The following is an 18080-nucleotide window of genomic DNA, read 5'->3' as shown; positions in this document are numbered from 1 at the left end:
AGGTGACTGTGATTTGGCTTGTGGTCCTTCTTTAGTGCTCACTGATCTCTAATGGAGTGTCCTTGTTCTGTCACAAGATAATAGAGACAAATGTTGTAAATAAAGATGAGGGCTGGTGGGGACCCTGAACATATACAGTACTGTAGGAAAATGGCAAATAGAGAAGGACTAAAGTGGCAGTCAGCAGCAAGTGAGAGGGGTGAAGGAGGTGTGGGAGGTGGTGAAGGGTTCAGAAATCAGTTACAAAAGTTTGGGAAGATGATGTGTGACAGCAAATGTGGAATGATGGAGCCATGACCATCATCGCAATAAACAAAGAAAAAAAAATTTCTACATAGAATTAATTTATAAAACATTTGTATCTACTGGCTGAATCTACTGATGTATGTAAATGTCATGGGTTTGATTATCATAAGATTCTCTCCCAAACAGAGCTTGAAGATCAGCTGAAGCAAAAGGAGAAGGAACTTTCAGACCTGAGAGACAGTAATGCAGGTGAGAGACCAGTTTCTCCACCCAGATTTCATCATGCTACATCACTCTCCATCCCAGCACAGTGGGACATACAGTATACACAGACATGCATGTGATTTTGACAGTTTTCTCCTAAACAGAGCTTGAAGATCAGCTGAAGAAGGACATTTCAGATATGACTCACAACAACAGAGGTGAGAGACGAATTTCTCCACCCAGACTCTTTCAGACAGCACAAAACAAACATCCAACTTGATCCAAACCAGACCATAACTTGTTTAGCTGCATTTTATTTTTATATCAGAGAAATTGGACAGGAAATAGGAAGTGCCTGATGATGTAGTTAGAGTTCATTTGTAAAATATTTGTATAGTTACTGATGTATGTAAATGTCATGGGTTTGATTATCATAAGATTCTCTCCCAAACAGAGCTTGAAGATCAGCTGAAGCAAAAGGAGAAGGAACTTTCAGACCTGAGAGACAGTAATGCAGGTGAGAGACCAGTTTCTCCATCCAGACTTCATCATGCTACATCACTCTCCATCCCCAGACAGTGTGCTCTAACTGGTTGAAGATCATTAGATAGATTTTTACTAGACAAGTAAATACAGAGACTGCCTGTCTATCTTCCACTCTTCCTACATTCACACAATATGTTCAATGCCACACCAGAGACAATAAAACACTAGACCTGCTGTATACAAATGTAAGGTACGCATACAGCCTACCTACAGCCTACCTCTTTCCCCTACCTCCAATGGACTGTTCGGTACACAGCGTCGTCCGTCTGCTTCCTAAATAGCTTTTTATGAATAGTTTCTCTTAGGTAAAGGAGCAGATCTGGAGGGTTAATACGCATAGAGTGTTTGGTAAACTGGGATGTCTGGATGCTGTCGGCTTACCAACCTCGCAAGTTGCGGACCGTGGAGTGGAGGGACACTCTACATCCTAGGAATCCCTCCTGTCTGTCATGCCTTCTGGCTTTAGCCTTTTAGTTATGATGTCATAGCTAGTCTTGCCGGAGTCCCTGTCTGCACTTTGCACATAATTTACATTGTCCATAATCAGATTACAGTCATACCTAACAATTTTTCTCTCTCTGTCGAGCTATTTATGCCACTTCCGAGCTCCCAGTGTTCCGAGTTCCTAGCCTGATTGTCTTTACTTACGGAGCTACTTCGTCAATCCTGTTGTTCTACCCCTGGTTGGAGTCTCCTTGCCTGGTGGTCACCCTGCCAGGGATTGATCTGCATGGCCAGACAGTGTCTCATGGGATTGTTGTGAATGAAGCCACCCGGAGACGTCATGCCTTCTTTTGAACCAATGTTGTGTCAGTCAGCTGTATGGTCTGGTCTTTATCAGCAATCAGGTCTGTGCTGAACTCAGCGTGTACGGTGACCCATTAGTTTCTCAGGAGCTCTCCATTTATTTATTTATTATTCTTATTTTTTCATCTTCTTATTATTATATATTTATTATATACGGTGTTTCTTGAATAACAAACCCAGGGTGAGTGGTTAAGGATCAGTAAGTGGTGATCAGCTCTGGGTAAGTGAATTGGACTTTGTTCCCATTTCCTCACACCCAGCGTTGTCCATTTCCACCCTACTCCAGATAAGCAACCACCCATCATTTGTCTGGAGTGACTTCACCTCACACCTCACTCACACCTCACTACACATCCCCTGACTGAACCCCCCCCCCCATATTCTTTCACAACCTTTCACCCCTGTTCACTCATTTTTGTTTTCTCACCACCACCCCCTTTCTTAACAACAGCCCCAGACTGCTCATGGACTGTGCTGAAGCCTGGATAAGGTCCCAGTCCAGTAGAAAACTTCCAGTGTGGTTCAAGTGCCAAAGACTGCATACCCCAGGGAGCTGAACCACTTCAGGCCTGTTGCATTAACCTCCTACTCGATGAAGACCATAGAGGATCATCATCTGTCACCTCCGCTCCTTAGTGAGCACAGTGCTCGACCCACTGTGGTTTGCATATCAGCCTGGCATCAGTGTGGAGGACACAGTGATCTACCTGCTGCACTGGGCACTGACTCACCTGAAGACCACTGGGTACACTGCAAGAGTCCTATACTTTGACTTCTCCAGTGCTGTCAACACAATACAGCCAGCACTGCTGCAGGGGATGCTTGAGTGGTCAGGGGTTGGATTATCAAGTGGTTGCATGGACAATCAACTACCTCACCATCAGACCACAGTATGGTAAAGTGACTGTGTGTCTGAGGTGGTAGACTGCAGCACCATGGCTCCCCAGTGCACAGAGCTATTTCTGTTCCTTTTTACACTGTACACCTCAGACTTCTGTTAAATCACTTCCACCCGAAGGTTCTCAGGTGATACAGCCATTGTTTGACGTGTACAATGATGTGAAATGAACAAGAATACAGGAATGATTTTATTGCATGGTGTGAGTGTAAAAACCTGCACTTGAACACCAGGAAGACACTTAAACAATAGACTGGACTGGCTGGATAACAATGAAGCTCTGTACAAACCTTCCAAGAAGACTAGGGTCCTTTGGAGTGTGCAGGACATTATTAAGGACATTTTTCGATACTATGGTGGACTCCGCAATTCTTTTCACAGGACATTAAGAGAATGAACAAGCTGGTTAAGAGAGCCACCTCTGTCCTGGGCAGCCCATTGGACGCTGTGGAAGAATTGGGTGAAAGGAGGATGATAGCTAAGCTGGCATCTATTAGGAACAACATCTCTCAGCCCCATCTTATCTTAATCACTCATGGCTGTTCTGTTTATATTCAGAAGGTATCTAAAGGTGATATTGTTCACACAATTTTCTTCCAAACAGAAGATCAGCTGAAGCAAAAGAAAAAACTCTCAAATGACTTTATTTAAGATTTCTGACTTACACTGTACACACGACTGCTGCAGAGTCGTATTTTGTGGATGTTACTTAACATGTTTCTGTTGGTTCCTGACTTTCAGACACACTGTATATCAAGGCTTTTGTTTGTTAACCCTTTATCTTCTGCATTTCCTGTAGGGGTGAAAGAGGAGAATGAACGTCTGCGTGATCATCTGGCGACACTGAATGAGACACTCAAGGCAAAAGAGAGTGAGAATCTTTACCTCATGAAATCATTTTCAGCTCGTTTCATGTTCAATTCTTGTTTATGATGTATGACATGATTCTGTCCCAAACAGAGCTTGAAGATCAGCTGAAGCAAAAGGAGAAGGAACTTTCAGACCTGAATGAGAAGAATGCTAGTGAGAGATCAGTTTTTCTACCCAGACTCCATCATGCTCCATTGTTCTTAGCCTGTTCTTTTTGGATGAGAACATAGCGAGTAGTAGATCTGTTCTCAATCCTACTCATGATCCATCCTGAGCATCAGCAGCAGTCTGTTTCTGATCTGCAGCATCCATCAATCCTGAGAGATCATTGAATCAGAATGAACTGTTGTTTCTCTCAGTTTATTTTCACATCAATTGTTGATTAATTTTCTTCTCTATTTTAGTTCATTCTTCAGTCCATTAACCCTTTTGTTTTCCATGTTCTTTGGAGATGTGATTGAGCGTCTGCGTGGAGATGTGAGGAGACTGAACAACCGAGTCAAAGCCCTGCAGAGTGAGACACTTTAAAATCCCTCACTTTCATCTCCTTTCATTCTGATTATTTAAATGAAAGACGATTTGTTTGTAAATGAAGTGAACTGTAAGTAATTGGTTCTAAATAACTTCTAAGTATATTTTATTGACTGGTAACAGATGATAAAGTTTGGATTCAGAGAGCATTTAGTGCTAGAGAAGGATTTCTCCTCCACTTACACACTCCACCTGTTTCATGTGGAAATGCTGTAGTCTTCAGAACTGAAGATCAAGATGTGATTAGAATCCATCTCGAGGTATCACTCATCCACGTCCTGCTCTGATCAGTCTAGGCTTTAGGTGGCACTAATTTCCAGCTGTTGTTTTTCAAGAGTTCAGGCTTTCACCACATTCATAGCTGAGCTCCAGACTTCCTGTTAAGAGTCCTGAGAGTCGATGCTCTGAAGACTGTTTTCTAAAAGACTGTGTTTGATTTTCTCCCAAACAGTAAGTGATGATCAGCTGAAGCAAAAAGAGAAGGAAATTTCAGACCTGAAGAAAGTGAACACCAGTAAGAAATCTGTTTCTCTCTTTAGGAGTCTGAAGAACTTTATTCTTTAGTAAAAGCAGATTCTCTTTTATGACACTGATGACTTTAACCCTTTGTTTTTCTTCTTCTCTGTAGAGCTGCTTGATGAGAAGAAGAATCTGCAAGTAGATGTGACCAACCTAAAGAATCAATTAGAGGAGATAAAAAGTGAGACACTTTACCTCAAATTCATCACATTTCATTACTTTGAGGAACTGTTGGTTTAAAAGAAGTATAATAAGCAGCATCACTAAGCTGTGCTGGTTTCACTGGGTTCATTCTCTGAAATGTTGAACTGGGTTCATTCTCTGAAACTGGTTGAACTTTAATATCTTGATGAGGATCAGATGGCTGTTAAGGAGGAGATCGTTAATCACTTGTTCTTGTTCTTTTCTTTCACCCTGAACAGAAGAGTCAGACACAGTCTCACCTCCATCAGTCTCCACCAGTAAGTCAGGATGCAACGTTACATTGATTCTGTTTTATATTATAATAATAATCGATCACACATCTAGGCATTGACTGATAAATGTTTTGAATAATTCATGAGTTAGAAATACAGTCACATTACATACAGCTAACATCCTTGAAAGGTTTCTAAACTAAATGGCTTTACACTGATGTGAGTCTAGATTTGGCCACGCCCACTTTACCAGGACTGTCAGACATGGCGGCCACAGGTCAAATCTAGTGAATGTGACTTAGCATTCAAATAAAATGGAACTTTTAACCCTTGTGCCCCCAGGGTCTCTACAGTATGACTCCGACACAGCTCACAAGAATCTCCTGATCTCTTATGACCAACGGTCAGTGCGGGGTGTTAAGTACTCCATTGAGCGACCCAACTACCCGAGTCGCTATGACACGGTGATTGCTGCCCTCACAAAAACAGGCTTCAACAGTGGCCGAGCGTACTGGGAGGTACAGGTGAAAGAGCGCTTGTGCTACACTGTGGGTGTAGCAGCTGAAACTGCACCCAGAAAAGGAAATATCAGGTACAGTCCCAGTAACAGCTACTGGGTCATACAGAAGGAGAACAATCAGCACTACATGCTAACGGAACAACCTTTGCTGCTCCACCTGACGGACAAACTCAACGTCATCGGGGTCCTCATCGACTTCGACACCGGGGAGGTGGCCTTCTACAACTCTCAAACCAGAACAGTCCTCGGTATCTTCAGGGGGAACAACTTCACTCAGAAGCTCTACCCCTTTGTGGCTACGTGTGGCCGAGAGGGTCCAGAGGACTGGCCCATGGAGCTGCTGGATACTGGCTTCCCAACATGGCTTCCTAACTAACACAAAACAAAACATATACACACACACAAAACATTCACCACTATATAAAGCTTTAAAAAGAATTATACCTTTGTAACGTTTGCATTGATTTCTGAAATAAAAACAAACTGTCTTGCTTTCAAGTTTCTGTGTGTTTTATTACATCTAACATGTATATACTGTAGTTAACTAATCAGTGATGAGGGCCAGTAGTCCACACCTAAACTCCACACCTGTACTGTAATTGTGGAGCAGTGATGAGTTATTGCACTGAGAACCCTGAAGAACATGAATTTTTCATGGAGTTTCAGGCCATGGATGTTTGTTGTTGGGATCCTGAGGCGGTCCCTGCAGTGAGGGACGGAGTGTTGGCAGTGTCCCGCATGCCGTCTTGCCCGTGTTTTTTCCGGTGTTGGTGCAGCGAGCTAAGGAAGGTGAATTTCTCTCCGCAGATTGTGCACTGATATGGCTTCTCCCCTGAGTGCATTCTCTGGTGCTGCTTCAGCGTGCAGGTCCGTGCGAAGCTCTTGTCACACTGTGTGCATTTGTAGGGTCGTTCTCCGGTGTGCGTTTTGCTGTGCTGTTGCAGCGTGAACTGCTTCCTGAAGCTCTTACCGCAGGCTGTGCAGTGGTAGGGCCGCTCGCCCGTGTGGATGCGGCGGTGGCTGCGGAAGATCCCGTGGCTGGAGAAGCGCTTTCCACAGTCGGAGCAGAGGTACGGCCGCTCGCCGGTGTGAGTCCTCTCGTGACAGAGCAGGTGGCTGGCCTGTCTGAAGCTCTTCCCACAGTGTGAGCACTGGTACGGCTTCATGCCAGTGTGGACGTTTTCGTGCAAGCGGAGACTGTCCAGGCGCGAGAAGGTCTTTTCACAGGTCTGGCATTTAAAGGGCTTCTCCTTGGTGTGTGAGCGCTCATGAACCTTGACGCGTGGAGCATGACTGAACGTACGCTCACAGTATGAGCAGCGGTATGGCTTCTCTCCAGTGTGGGTCCTCAGGTGGGCCTTAAGGTTCCCCTTGGTCCGAAAGGTCTTTCCGCACTCCCTGCAGGAGAACGGTCTCTCATCGCTGTGCGTCAGCATGTGTGCTTTGAGTCCTGACGAACCAGCCAGGTTTTGTCCGCACACCTCACACACGAAGCTGCTGATCCCCGTGTGTCGGCTCGTGTGCAGCTTCAGCTCGGCTGATGTCACAAATCCTTTCCCGCACTCCTCACAGCAGAACCTCATCTCCTTGGCATGTCTCTTCGTGTGGTTCCGCAAGCTTGATGCTTTACCGTAGCTTTTGTCACACTGCAAACACTTGAATGCTCTGTCTCTGACGGCCTGATCACTAAACCTGTCACCAGACTCCGTTAATGACTCCTTCACCTCTCCGTTCACTTCGGAGGCTCTTTCCATAACGCTGGACTTGTGGCTCACAGCTTTTCTCGTCCGAGGTTTGAGTTTGTTAACATGCGGTTGTTTTCTTACATCATCTTGTCTTCTGGATGAAGGAGACCAGGTTTCACCATCACTCTCACCTGAAAGATGAGAAGCATCAGTAATTAGCTGAATTCATCTCTAATAAAGTTACTCAAGTAAATTCACAGATGATTGCTAACCTAAGGATTATTAATTCTTAATTTTCTTCACAGAAATAAATCAGTGATTAACTCATATTAAAGTTAGAAGGCATTAAAACACAACTTCAACCTGCTCCAGAGGTTTCATTCAATTCAGTCTTTCTGTTTTTTTAGATGTTTTATTGATGTTAGAAATAAAGAAAAATAAAGCCATGCAGTTCCTGCATCTTTATTAAACTTATGTTTACTGTTGTTTTAGTTTTTCTGTGTATGTATGTGTATGTAAAGGACACACAGGGGGGAGGTTTATCCTCGTAGTTAGTCTTCCATTCTCCGTCTTCTTCATTCTCCTTCTCTTCTTTCCTGACAGACGCAATCAGCTCCATTGTCCTACAGTCCACCACCTTCACAGAACACGTCATCAGTGGAGTGTGTGGCATGCACTCGACCTCACACACCTCACGCTCAGCACACACACTCTGTGCAGAGTCTTGCACCACTGCAGTGTTGAGATCAGCTTTACACACTGAGCACAAAGCTGGTGTAGGTCCGTTCACCTCCTGAGAGGAAACAGAAACACAAAACGATGAGAAGATGATGAGTGAGGAGATCTAAGGTGCTGGTCGTCCTCACACATACCTCACACGTGTTTAAGGATTTCTGTCGCTGCAGCGTTTCCTCCAGCACAGACACCAGCTCTCTGAGCTCACACACTTCAGCGTGGAGGTCGGAGATGTCGGCCATGGACAGCTCGGTTCCCACCGCCTTGGTGCAGGAAGATAAAGGATCACAAAGCAGATGAAGCTGCAGGACAGCTTCTTCTCCTCCACCCACACATTCCACCTCCATCATGCACTCCACCTCTTTACTGATTGAAACACAACAGAAAAATAATACAGGACATTACAGTAAATAAATCAGAGAGACAGAAAACACAAACACAAATTACAGAAAGCAGAGATACAATCCTGGGTCTCATCGTTTCTCTCAACTATTTCAACTCTCTCATTATCTTAATTATCTTTAAACTTGGGCCTTTTTTCTGCTGGACAAAAAAAATAATAAAACTCGAAATTATAATCTGCAATTGTGTAAAAACACAGTGAAAACTTCTGCAACCCAGACACAGTGACAGGAAATAAACTGACACATTAATCACGTCCTTTTGGCGTCACACTACACATCGTTTTGACGTCACACTCCTCATCGTTTTGACGTCACACTACACATCGTTTTGACGTCACACTACACATCGTTTTGACGTCACACTCCTCATCGTTTTGACGTCACACTACACATCGTTTTGACGTCACACTCCACATCGTTTTGACGTCACACTCCACATCGTTTTGACGTCACACTCCACATCGTTTTGACGTCACACTACACATCGTTTTGACGTCACACTACACATCGTTTTGACGTCACACTCCTCATCGTTTTGACGTCACACTACACATCGTTTTGACGTCACACTACACATCGTTTTGACGTCACACTACACATCGTTTTGACGTCACACTACACATCGTTTTGACGTCACACTACACATCGTTTTGACGTCACACTCCTCATCGTTTTGACGTCACACTCCTCATCGTTTTGACGTCACACTACACATCGTTTTGACGTCACACTCCTCATCGTTTTGACGTCACACTACACATCGTTTTGACGTCACACTCCACATCGTTTTGACGTCACACTCCACATCGTTTTGACGTCACACTCCACATCGTTTTGACGTCACACTCCACATCGTTTTGACGTCACACTCCACATCGTTTTGACGTCACACTCCACATCGTTTTGACGTCACACTCCTCATCGTTTTGACGTCACACTACACATCGTTTTGACGTCACACTCCACATCGTTTTGACGTCACACTCCACATCGTTTTGACGTCACACTCCACATCGTTTTGACGTCACACTACACATCGTTTTGACGTCACACTCCTCATCGTTTTGACGTCACACTCCTCATCGTTTTGACGTCACACTACACATCGTTTTGTCGTCACACTCCTCATCGTTTTGACGTCACACTACACATCGTTTTGACGTCACACTACACATCGTTTTGACGTCACACTACACATCGTTTTGACGTCACACTCCACATCGTTTTGACGTCACACTCCACATCGTTTTGACGTCACACTCCACATCGTTTTGACGTCACACTCCACATCGTTTTGACGTCACACTACACATCGTTTTGACGTCACACTCCACATCGTTTTGACGTCACACTACACATCGTTTTGACGTCACACTACACATCGTTTTGACGTCACACTACACATCGTTTTGACGTCACACTCCACATCGTTTTGACGTCACACTCCACATCGTTTTGACGTCACACTACACATCGTTTTGACGTCACACTACACATCGTTTTGACGTCACACTACACATCGTTTTGACGTCACACTCCACATCGTTTTGACGTCACACTCCTCATCGTTTTGACGTCACACTCCTCATCGTTTTGACGTCACACTCCACATCGTTTTGACGTCACACTCCACATCGTTTTGACGTCACACTCCACATCGTTTTGACGTCACACTACACATCGTTTTGACGTCACACTCCACATCGTTTTGACGTCACACTACACATCGTTTTGACGTCACACTCCACATCGTTTTGACGTCACACTCCACATCGTTTTGAAGTCACACTCCACATCGTTTTGACGTCACACTCCACATCGTTTTGACGTCACACTCCACATCGTTTTGACGTCACACTACACATCGTTTTGACGTCACACTACACATCGTTTTGACGTCACACTACACATCGTTTTGACGTCACACTCCACATCGTTTTGACGTCACACTCCACATCGTTTTGACGTCACACTCCACATCGTTTTGGCGTCACACTACACATCGTTTTGGCGTCACACTCCTCATCGTTTTGACGTCACACTACACATCGTTTTGACGTCACACTACACATCGTTTTGACGTCACACTACACATCGTTTTGGCGTCACACTACACATCGTTTTGGCGTCACACTACACATCGTTTTGGCGTCACACTCCTCATCGTTTTGGCGTCACACTACACATCGTTTTGACGTCACACTACACATCGTTTTGGCGTCACACTACACATCGTTTTGGCGTCACACTACACATCGTTTTGACGTCACACTACACATCGTTTTGACGTCACACTACACATCGTTTTGACGTCACACTACACATCGTTTTGACGTCACACTACACATCGTTTTGACGTCACACTACACATCGTTTTGACGTCACACTCCTCATCGTTTTGACGTCACACTACACATCGTTTTGACGTCACACTCCTCATCGTTTTGACGTCACACTCCTCATCGTTTTGACGTCACACTCCTCATCGTTTTGACGTCACACTCCACATCGTTTTGACGTCACACTCCACATCGTTTTGACGTCACACTCCACATCGTTTTGAAGTCACACTCCACATCGTTTTGACGTCACACTCCACATCGTTTTGACGTCACACTCCACATCGTTTTGACGTCACACTACACATCGTTTTGACGTCACACTACACATCGTTTTGACGTCACACTCCACATCGTTTTGACGTCACACTACACATCGTTTTGACGTCACACTCCACATCGTTTTGACGTCACACTCCACATCGTTTTGACGTCACACTCCACATCGTTTTGACGTCACACTCCACATCGTTTTGACGTCACACTCCACATCGTTTTGACGTCACACTACACATCGTTTTGACGTCACACTACACATCGTTTTGACGTCACACTACACATCGTTTTGACGTCACACTCCACATCGTTTTGACGTCACACTCCACATCGTTTTGACGTCACACTCCACATCGTTTTGGCGTCACACTACACATCGTTTTGGCGTCACACTACACATCGTTTTGGCGTCACACTACACATCGTTTTGACGTCACACTCCACATCGTTTTGACGTCACACTACACATCGTTTTGACGTCACACTCCACATCGTTTTGACGTCACACTACACATCGTTTTGACGTCACACTACACATCGTTTTGACGTCACACTCCACATCGTTTTGACGTCACACTACACATCGTTTTGACGTCACACTACACATCGTTTTGACGTCACACTACACATCGTTTTGACGTCACACTACACATCGTTTTGACGTCACACTCCACATCGTTTTGACGTCACACTACACATCGTTTTGACGTCACACTACACATCGTTTTGACGTCACACTACACATCGTTTTGACGTCACACTCCACATCGTTTTGACGTCACACTCCACATCGTTTTGACGTCACACTACACATCGTTTTGACGTCACACTACACATCGTTTTGACGTCACACTACACATCGTTTTGACGTCACACTACACATCGTTTTGACGTCACACTACACATCGTTTTGACGTCACACTCCTCATCGTTTTGACGTCACACTACACATCGTTTTGACGTCACACTACACATCGTTTTGACGTCACACTACACATCGTTTTGACGTCACACTACACATCGTTTTGACGTCACACTACACATCGTTTTGACGTCACACTACACATCGTTTTGACGTCACACTCATCGTTTTGACGTCACACTCCTCATCGTTTTGACGTCACACTCCTCATCGTTTTGACGTCACACTCCTCATCGTTTTGACGTCACACTACACATCGTTTTGACGTCACACTACACATCGTTTTGACGTCACACTACACATCGTTTTGACGTCACACTACACATCGTTTTGACGTCACACTCCACATCGTTTTGACGTCACACTCCACATCGTTTTGACGTCACACTCCACATCGTTTTGACGTCACACTACACATCGTTTTGACGTCACACTACACATCGTTTTGTCGTCACACTCCTCATCGTTTTGACGTCACACTACACATCGTTTTGACGTCACACTACACATCGTTTTGACGTCACACTACACATCGTTTTGGCGTCACACTACACATCGTTTTGGCGTCACACTCCTCATCGTTTTGGCGTCACACTACACATCGTTTTGACGTCACACTACACATCGTTTTGGCGTCACACTACACATCGTTTTGGCGTCACACTACACATCGTTTTGACGTCACACTACACATCGTTTTGACGTCACACTACACATCGTTTTGACGTCACACTACACATCGTTTTGACGTCACACTACACATCGTTTTGACGTCACACTACACATCGTTTTGACGTCACACTCCTCATCGTTTTGACGTCACACTACACATCGTTTTGACGTCACACTCCTCATCGTTTTGACGTCACACTCCTCATCGTTTTGACGTCACACTCCTCATCGTTTTGACGTCACACTCCACATCGTTTTGACGTCACACTACACATCGTTTTGACGTCACACTCCTCATCGTTTTGACGTCACACTACACATCGTTTTGACGTCACACTCCACATCGTTTTGACGTCACACTACACATCGTTTTGACGTCACACTACACATCGTTTTGACGTCACACTACACATCGTTTTGACGTCACACTACACATCGTTTTGACGTCACACTCGTTTAATCATTTAATAAACACTTTTATTTCTCTACATAAACTACAGTGAGTAAAAGTTTCCTCTGATCTGTTGTTAAACTCCGCCCACTAATCAATCCACCAATCACACAAAAATAATCAGAATAAATAAAACAACAAGCTCATCATGTAGGACCTGTAATATGTAATCATAAATATAATAATCTGCATAATGCAACCTGTGTAATGTCACTAATAATAACTGTGTGAGAGATTAATAACGCCAGGACATTAAATCCTTCACAACACAGTAAAAACGTGATAATTATTGTACATTTTACCTGAAATAATAAGTTTATTCTGAATTCTGTGTCATCACACAGCTTTCCTGGTGCTTCTTCTTCTCTTCTGCTGTTTCGGCTGAAAGCAGCGCTTCATCTCCCCCTGCTGGTGAGGGTCTGAACTCAAAGTTACTTCACTGGCTATAATTAGATGTATAATGATGTAAACAAAAGGTATTTTTACACGTTTAACTTCAGGTGATTGTGAGAACTGTGTACTGGTGAACACTTGTGTGTATTCATGTATAAATGTCTTATATAAACGAATGCAGTGTAAAAAACAGATATAATTAACATATTAATGCTGCTGGATGATATCGTGTTGATATAATGAGTAATAATCATATTTTAATCCTGTTAAACAGAGTTAAATAATGACTCGTGAATCTGTTTAAAACTCTCTGATATTTCTGAAGGGACACTTTTGTGTTGACAAACCCGTTTTTTATACTTCCGCATCCGGTATAAACCGGAAATGTCCGTCGGGTGTCAGCACGTGCACATCTGTGGTATGAAGAGCTTTTATTGTCTAAATGTTGTTTTAAGATGTCACGTGTTTCTGTGTCTTATTGAGCTCAAATACATGACATGATGTAGTCAAATGAAGTGAATTATATGAACTTTAAAGTGTTTTGTGTTGTATTAAAGACAGAAATACCTCAAGATGTTTGTTTACTTTTGTTCCACAGGTCAGTGTTTGTTCTCTGTGCTCTGATTGGTCAGATTGGTGCGAAGGTCTCCGACAGGTTCCAGCAGACATGATGATCTCTGTACAGTCTGTCGCTCTGAACACTGATCTCTCCATGAAGGACATCGAGCTTCTCCACACTCGTATTAATGTGTTGAGGAAGGAGGTGTCAGAGTTACTCCATAAATTATTAACACACAACCCACAAGCTGCGCTACAACACCAGGTGAGGGGGTGAGGGGGTGGAGTAGAGCTTTAACACCAGGTATAAACTAGTTTTTCTGCATCATGTAGTGATCAGAGACCAGTAACAGGTCATTTATCACTTTAACCAGTGCTTTCTGATGAGGCCTAAATCCTGACTTTATTTCCACATGAGAGCAAAGTAGGAAATGACATTTTTTTTTTTTTTTTAATGTTTTAATAATTAGTAAATGTTTTCGAAGTAAATTGTGTAGTTGTATGTTGTGTTTTATTTGTCCTCAGGCAGCGTTTTGTCCTGGACTGAAGACTGAAGTGAAATCAGAGATTGACTCTGTTGTGAAACTGGAATTCTGTTCAGCTTCTGAGTGTAAAACTGAACCACATCACAGCCACCATGAAGACCTGCACACACTCACACGGCCGGAGGACCACATGGCTGTTTGTAAAAACGAACCTGACCCAGTGGAAATTTCACACACTATACACACACACACTGATGAACACACACCACACACTTGTGATAATGCATGTTCAGTGCAGCTGATGGATTGCAGAAAGTCAGACATCATTCACAACAAAGAACACAGTCTGAAGAAGGAACAACATAAAGATGATGGGTGCAGAATGATGTCAGTGGAGCGTGTGCTGTGGTGCAAAGGTCTCCGACAGGTTCCAGCAGACATGATGATCTCTGTACAGTCTGTCGCTCTGAACACTGATCTCTCCATGAAGGACATCGAGCTTCTCCACACTCGTATTAATGTGTTGAGGAAGGAGGTGTCAGAGTTACTCCATAAATTATTAACACACAACCCACAAGCTGCGCTACAACACCAGGTGAGGGGGTGGAGTAGAGCTTTAACACCAGGTGAGAGGGTGAGGGGGTGGAGTAGAGCTTTAACACCAGGTGAGAGGGTGAGGGGGTGGAGTAGAGCTTTAACACCAGGTGAGAGGGTGAGGGGGTGGAGTAGAGCTTTAACACCAGGTGAGAGGGTGAGGGGGTGGAGTAGAGCTTTAACACCAGGTGAGAGGGTGAGGGGGTGGAGTAGAGCTTTAACACCAGGTGAGAGGGTGAGGGGGTGGAGTAGAGCTTTAACACCGGGTGAGGGGGTGGAGTAGAGCTTTAACACCAGGTGAGAGGGTGAGGGGGTGGAGTAGAGCTTTAACACCAGGTGAGAGGGTGAGGGGGTGGAGTAGAGCTTTAACACCAGGTGAGAGGGTGAGGGGGTGGAGTAGAGCTTTAACACCAGGTGAGAGGGTGAGGGGGTGGAGTAGAGCTTTAACACCAGGTGAGAGGGTGAGGGGGTGGAGTAGAGCTTTAACACCAGGTGAGAGGGTGAGGGGTGGAGTAGAGCTTTAACACCAGGTGAGAGGGTGAGGGGTGGAGCAGAGCTTTAACACCAGGTGAGAGGGTGAGGGGTGGAGTAGAGCTTTAACACCAGGTGAGAGGGTGAGGGGTGGAGTAGAGCTTTAACACCAGGTGAGAGGGTGAGGGGGTGGAGTAGAGCTTTAACACCAGGTATGAGCTAGTTTTTGGGTGGAGTAAAGTGAAACCAAATCTGAAATTAAAGTTTGTATTTAAAATCTTTTGATATTATAAATGACATAAAAATAAATTTTTAATAAAATTCGTTCCAAACAATAATTTAAAATAATTTAGATTAGTAAATAATTGTAGTTTGTGAAACATTTTATTTCAGTACATTTTACATAATTCTTTTATATATTTTTTAATATAAATGTTGTGTTTTATTTGTCCTCAGGCAGCGTTTTGTCCTGGACTGAAGACTGAAGTGAAATCAGAGATTGACTCTGTTGTGAAACTGGAATTCTGTTCAGCTTCTGAGTGTAAAACTGAACCACATCACAGCCACCATGAAGACCTGCACACACTCACACGGCCGGAGGACCACATGGCTGTTTGTAAAAATGAACCTGACCCAGTGGAAATTTCACACACTATACACACACACACTGATGAACACACACCACACCTTCGCGTTAAGGCTTGTTCAGTGCGGCTTGTGGATTGCAGAACCTCAGACATCACACACACTACTGAAGAACCCAGTCTGACGAAGCAAGGACATGAAGATGATACCGATGATGATTGTAGCAGTTATGGTAAGTTCTCCTGACTATGAAGGTTCTAACACAGTAAATTATTATTGAGCTCTTGAGGTTCTGCCTTTACACAAACTGAGGTGTGTTTTTATCTGGAGCAGGTGATCCAGAATCTCTCCTGGAATATTCTACACGTTTAAACGTTTTTAATTGAAATATATTTTTAACATTTACATATAGACTTGTTTGTGACTAAATGCGAGTTTCTATTTTGTGATTTCTTCACAAAGTTCCACCTAAAACCAGAGGAACATCTAAGAAAACAGGAGTATACGCAATGGAACGCTCCAAATCGAAGCTCCGCTGTGAGGAACCCTCTGAGAGGCCGTTCTGCTGCTCCATCTGTGACAAGAGCTTCAACATAGAGTTCAATCTCCTCAAACACATGAAGCTCCATTCTGGAGAGAAACCGTTCCACTGCAGTCACTGTGGCAAAACCTTCACCCAGTTATTCAACCTGACGTCTCACCTGAGGATACACACTGGAGAAAAGCCTTTCCTGTGTAGCCAGTGTGGAAAAGGTTTCTCTCAAGCCTCCAAGCTAAAAACTCACCTGAGAATCCACACGGGAGAAAAACCCTACTCCTGTCAGACCTGTGAGAAACGCTTCTCCGACTCATCCACCCTTAATAAGCACCAGAGAACACACACTGGAGAGAAACCGTACCGGTGTGTGACGTGTGGGAAGAGTTTTGGACAGTCAGCTCACCTCATGAAGCATCACCGCTCACATAATCGCAAATCATTTAAACGTTCTTCAGATCCAGATCCGGATTATAGAAATTAATTCCTCTTCGCTCTGATCTTCAGCATCATCCAAGATTTAATGTCATAAAATTTTGAGTTTAAGCTTCCGGTTCTTAAACCGTTCCTACAATGCCGTGCTGATCAGATGATGTTAACATCATGTCTATCTACAGGGTGTGATCCAGCAGCGCTTTAGTCTTTTCTGCTCCTCATTTGTACACTCAGCTTCCAGAGCTTTCATGACTCCTTCATCACCAAACGAGTATCTGGATCTGAGATCTGGTCATTAATGTTACATCCATATAGTGACATTCCCACTTACACACCTTCCTTTAGTGCCGAAGGGTTTCTCCACTGTTCAGTGTAGAGCAGTGCTGAGGTGTGATGTTCTCTCTGGACTGTTTAGTCAGCATCATCTCTGGGGCTCTGATACATCACACTTTACTTCCTTTTCATTTTGTTGTTTTAACTGGTTTCTGTTCCTTGTTTTATTTGGTCAGGTGAGATGATGAGAGTGTTTTACAAACCTAGTGAAGGACAGCAGACATGAACACGGTCTAGTTCACACTAATACACACACACACACACACACAAATACATACACACAGTAATACTACTACACACACTATACACTAATACACACACAGTAATACTAATACACACTATACACTAATACATACACACAGTAATACTACTACACACACTATACACTAATACACACACACCATTACATACACACAGTAATACTAATACACACACTATACACTAATACACACACACACAGTAATACTAATACACACACTATACACTAATACACACACACACAGTAATACTAATACACACTATACACTAATACACACACACAGTAATACTAATACACACACTATACACTAATACATACACACAGTAATACTACTACACACACTATACACTAATACACACACACACAGTAATACTAATACACACACTATACA

General features: G+C 43.7%; 3 protein-coding genes across 9 annotated transcripts in view; 2 read left to right on the top strand and 1 right to left on the bottom strand.

The window, feature by feature from the left end:
• The window catches only part of LOC132839835 (putative leucine-rich repeat-containing protein DDB_G0290503), a 19382-nt gene extending 13332 nt beyond the window's left edge, over window positions 1–6050 (top strand). For all 6 annotated transcript variants that reach the window (XM_060861028.1, XM_060861026.1, XM_060861029.1 and 3 more), the window contains 10 exons: window positions 433–495; window positions 615–668; window positions 905–967; window positions 3501–3572; window positions 3662–3724; window positions 4023–4085; window positions 4554–4616; window positions 4731–4802; window positions 5044–5082; window positions 5380–6050. In XM_060861028.1, coding sequence (XP_060717011.1) covers window positions 433–495; window positions 615–668; window positions 905–967; window positions 3501–3572; window positions 3662–3724; window positions 4023–4085; window positions 4554–4616; window positions 4731–4802; window positions 5044–5082; window positions 5380–5933 — 1106 coding nt within the window. In that variant the 3' untranslated portion in view covers window positions 5934–6050. The remainder of the gene's footprint in view (window positions 1–432; window positions 496–614; window positions 669–904; window positions 968–3500; window positions 3573–3661; window positions 3725–4022; window positions 4086–4553; window positions 4617–4730; window positions 4803–5043; window positions 5083–5379) is intronic.
• Window positions 6050–14117, bottom strand: LOC132839837 (gastrula zinc finger protein XlCGF57.1-like). 2 transcript variants are annotated; one of them, XM_060861031.1, is made up of 5 exons: window positions 14002–14117; window positions 13344–13484; window positions 8115–8343; window positions 7771–8035; window positions 6050–7433 (listed from the first exon to the last, which is right to left on the bottom strand). In XM_060861031.1, the coding sequence occupies exons 3-5, from the start codon at window positions 8325–8327 to the stop codon at window positions 6220–6222; spliced, it is 1692 nt and encodes a 563-aa protein (XP_060717014.1). In that variant the 5' UTR covers window positions 8328–8343; window positions 13344–13484; window positions 14002–14117; the 3' UTR covers window positions 6050–6219. The 2 variants fall into 2 exon arrangements, with proteins under 2 accessions (XP_060717014.1, XP_060717015.1); XM_060861032.1 differs by having other exon boundaries at window positions 8115–8338.
• On the top strand, window positions 13826–18080 carry LOC132839838 (zinc finger protein Xfin-like). Its single transcript, XM_060861033.1, has 5 exons — window positions 13826–13852; window positions 14033–14257; window positions 14518–15072; window positions 15999–16359; window positions 16590–18080. The coding sequence occupies exons 2-5, from the start codon at window positions 14102–14104 to the stop codon at window positions 17144–17146; spliced, it is 1629 nt and encodes a 542-aa protein (XP_060717016.1). The 5' UTR covers window positions 13826–13852; window positions 14033–14101; the 3' UTR covers window positions 17147–18080.

This window comes from Tachysurus vachellii, chromosome 24, assembly GCF_030014155.1.
Source record: "Tachysurus vachellii isolate PV-2020 chromosome 24, HZAU_Pvac_v1, whole genome shotgun sequence".
NCBI lineage: Eukaryota > Metazoa > Chordata > Actinopteri > Siluriformes > Bagridae > Tachysurus > Tachysurus vachellii.
This window is presented reverse-complemented; position numbering and strand designations above follow the sequence as displayed.

Bases quoted from the DNA above. Each gene is read 5' to 3' on its own strand.
- LOC132839838 (XM_060861033.1), top strand. From the start codon at position 14,102: ATGATGATCTCTGTACAGTCTGTCGCTCTGAACACTGATCTCTCCATG. The intron at 15,073-15,998 runs GTGAGGGGGTGG...ATTTGTCCTCAG, and splicing joins AAGCTGCGCTACAACACCAG to GCAGCGTTTTGTCCTGGACT. The intron at 16,360-16,589 runs GTAAGTTCTCCT...TTCTTCACAAAG, and splicing joins TGATGATTGTAGCAGTTATG to TTCCACCTAAAACCAGAGGA.
- LOC132839837 (XM_060861031.1), bottom strand. From the start codon at position 8,327: ATGATGGAGGTGGAATGTGTGGGTGGAGGAGAAGAAGCTGTCCTGCAG. The intron at 8,036-8,114 runs GTATGTGTGAGG...GTTTCCTCTCAG, and splicing joins AATCCTTAAACACGTGTGAG to GAGGTGAACGGACCTACACC. The intron at 7,434-7,770 runs GTGTGTCCTTTA...CTCATCTTTCAG, and splicing joins CGAGGATAAACCTCCCCCCT to GTGAGAGTGATGGTGAAACC.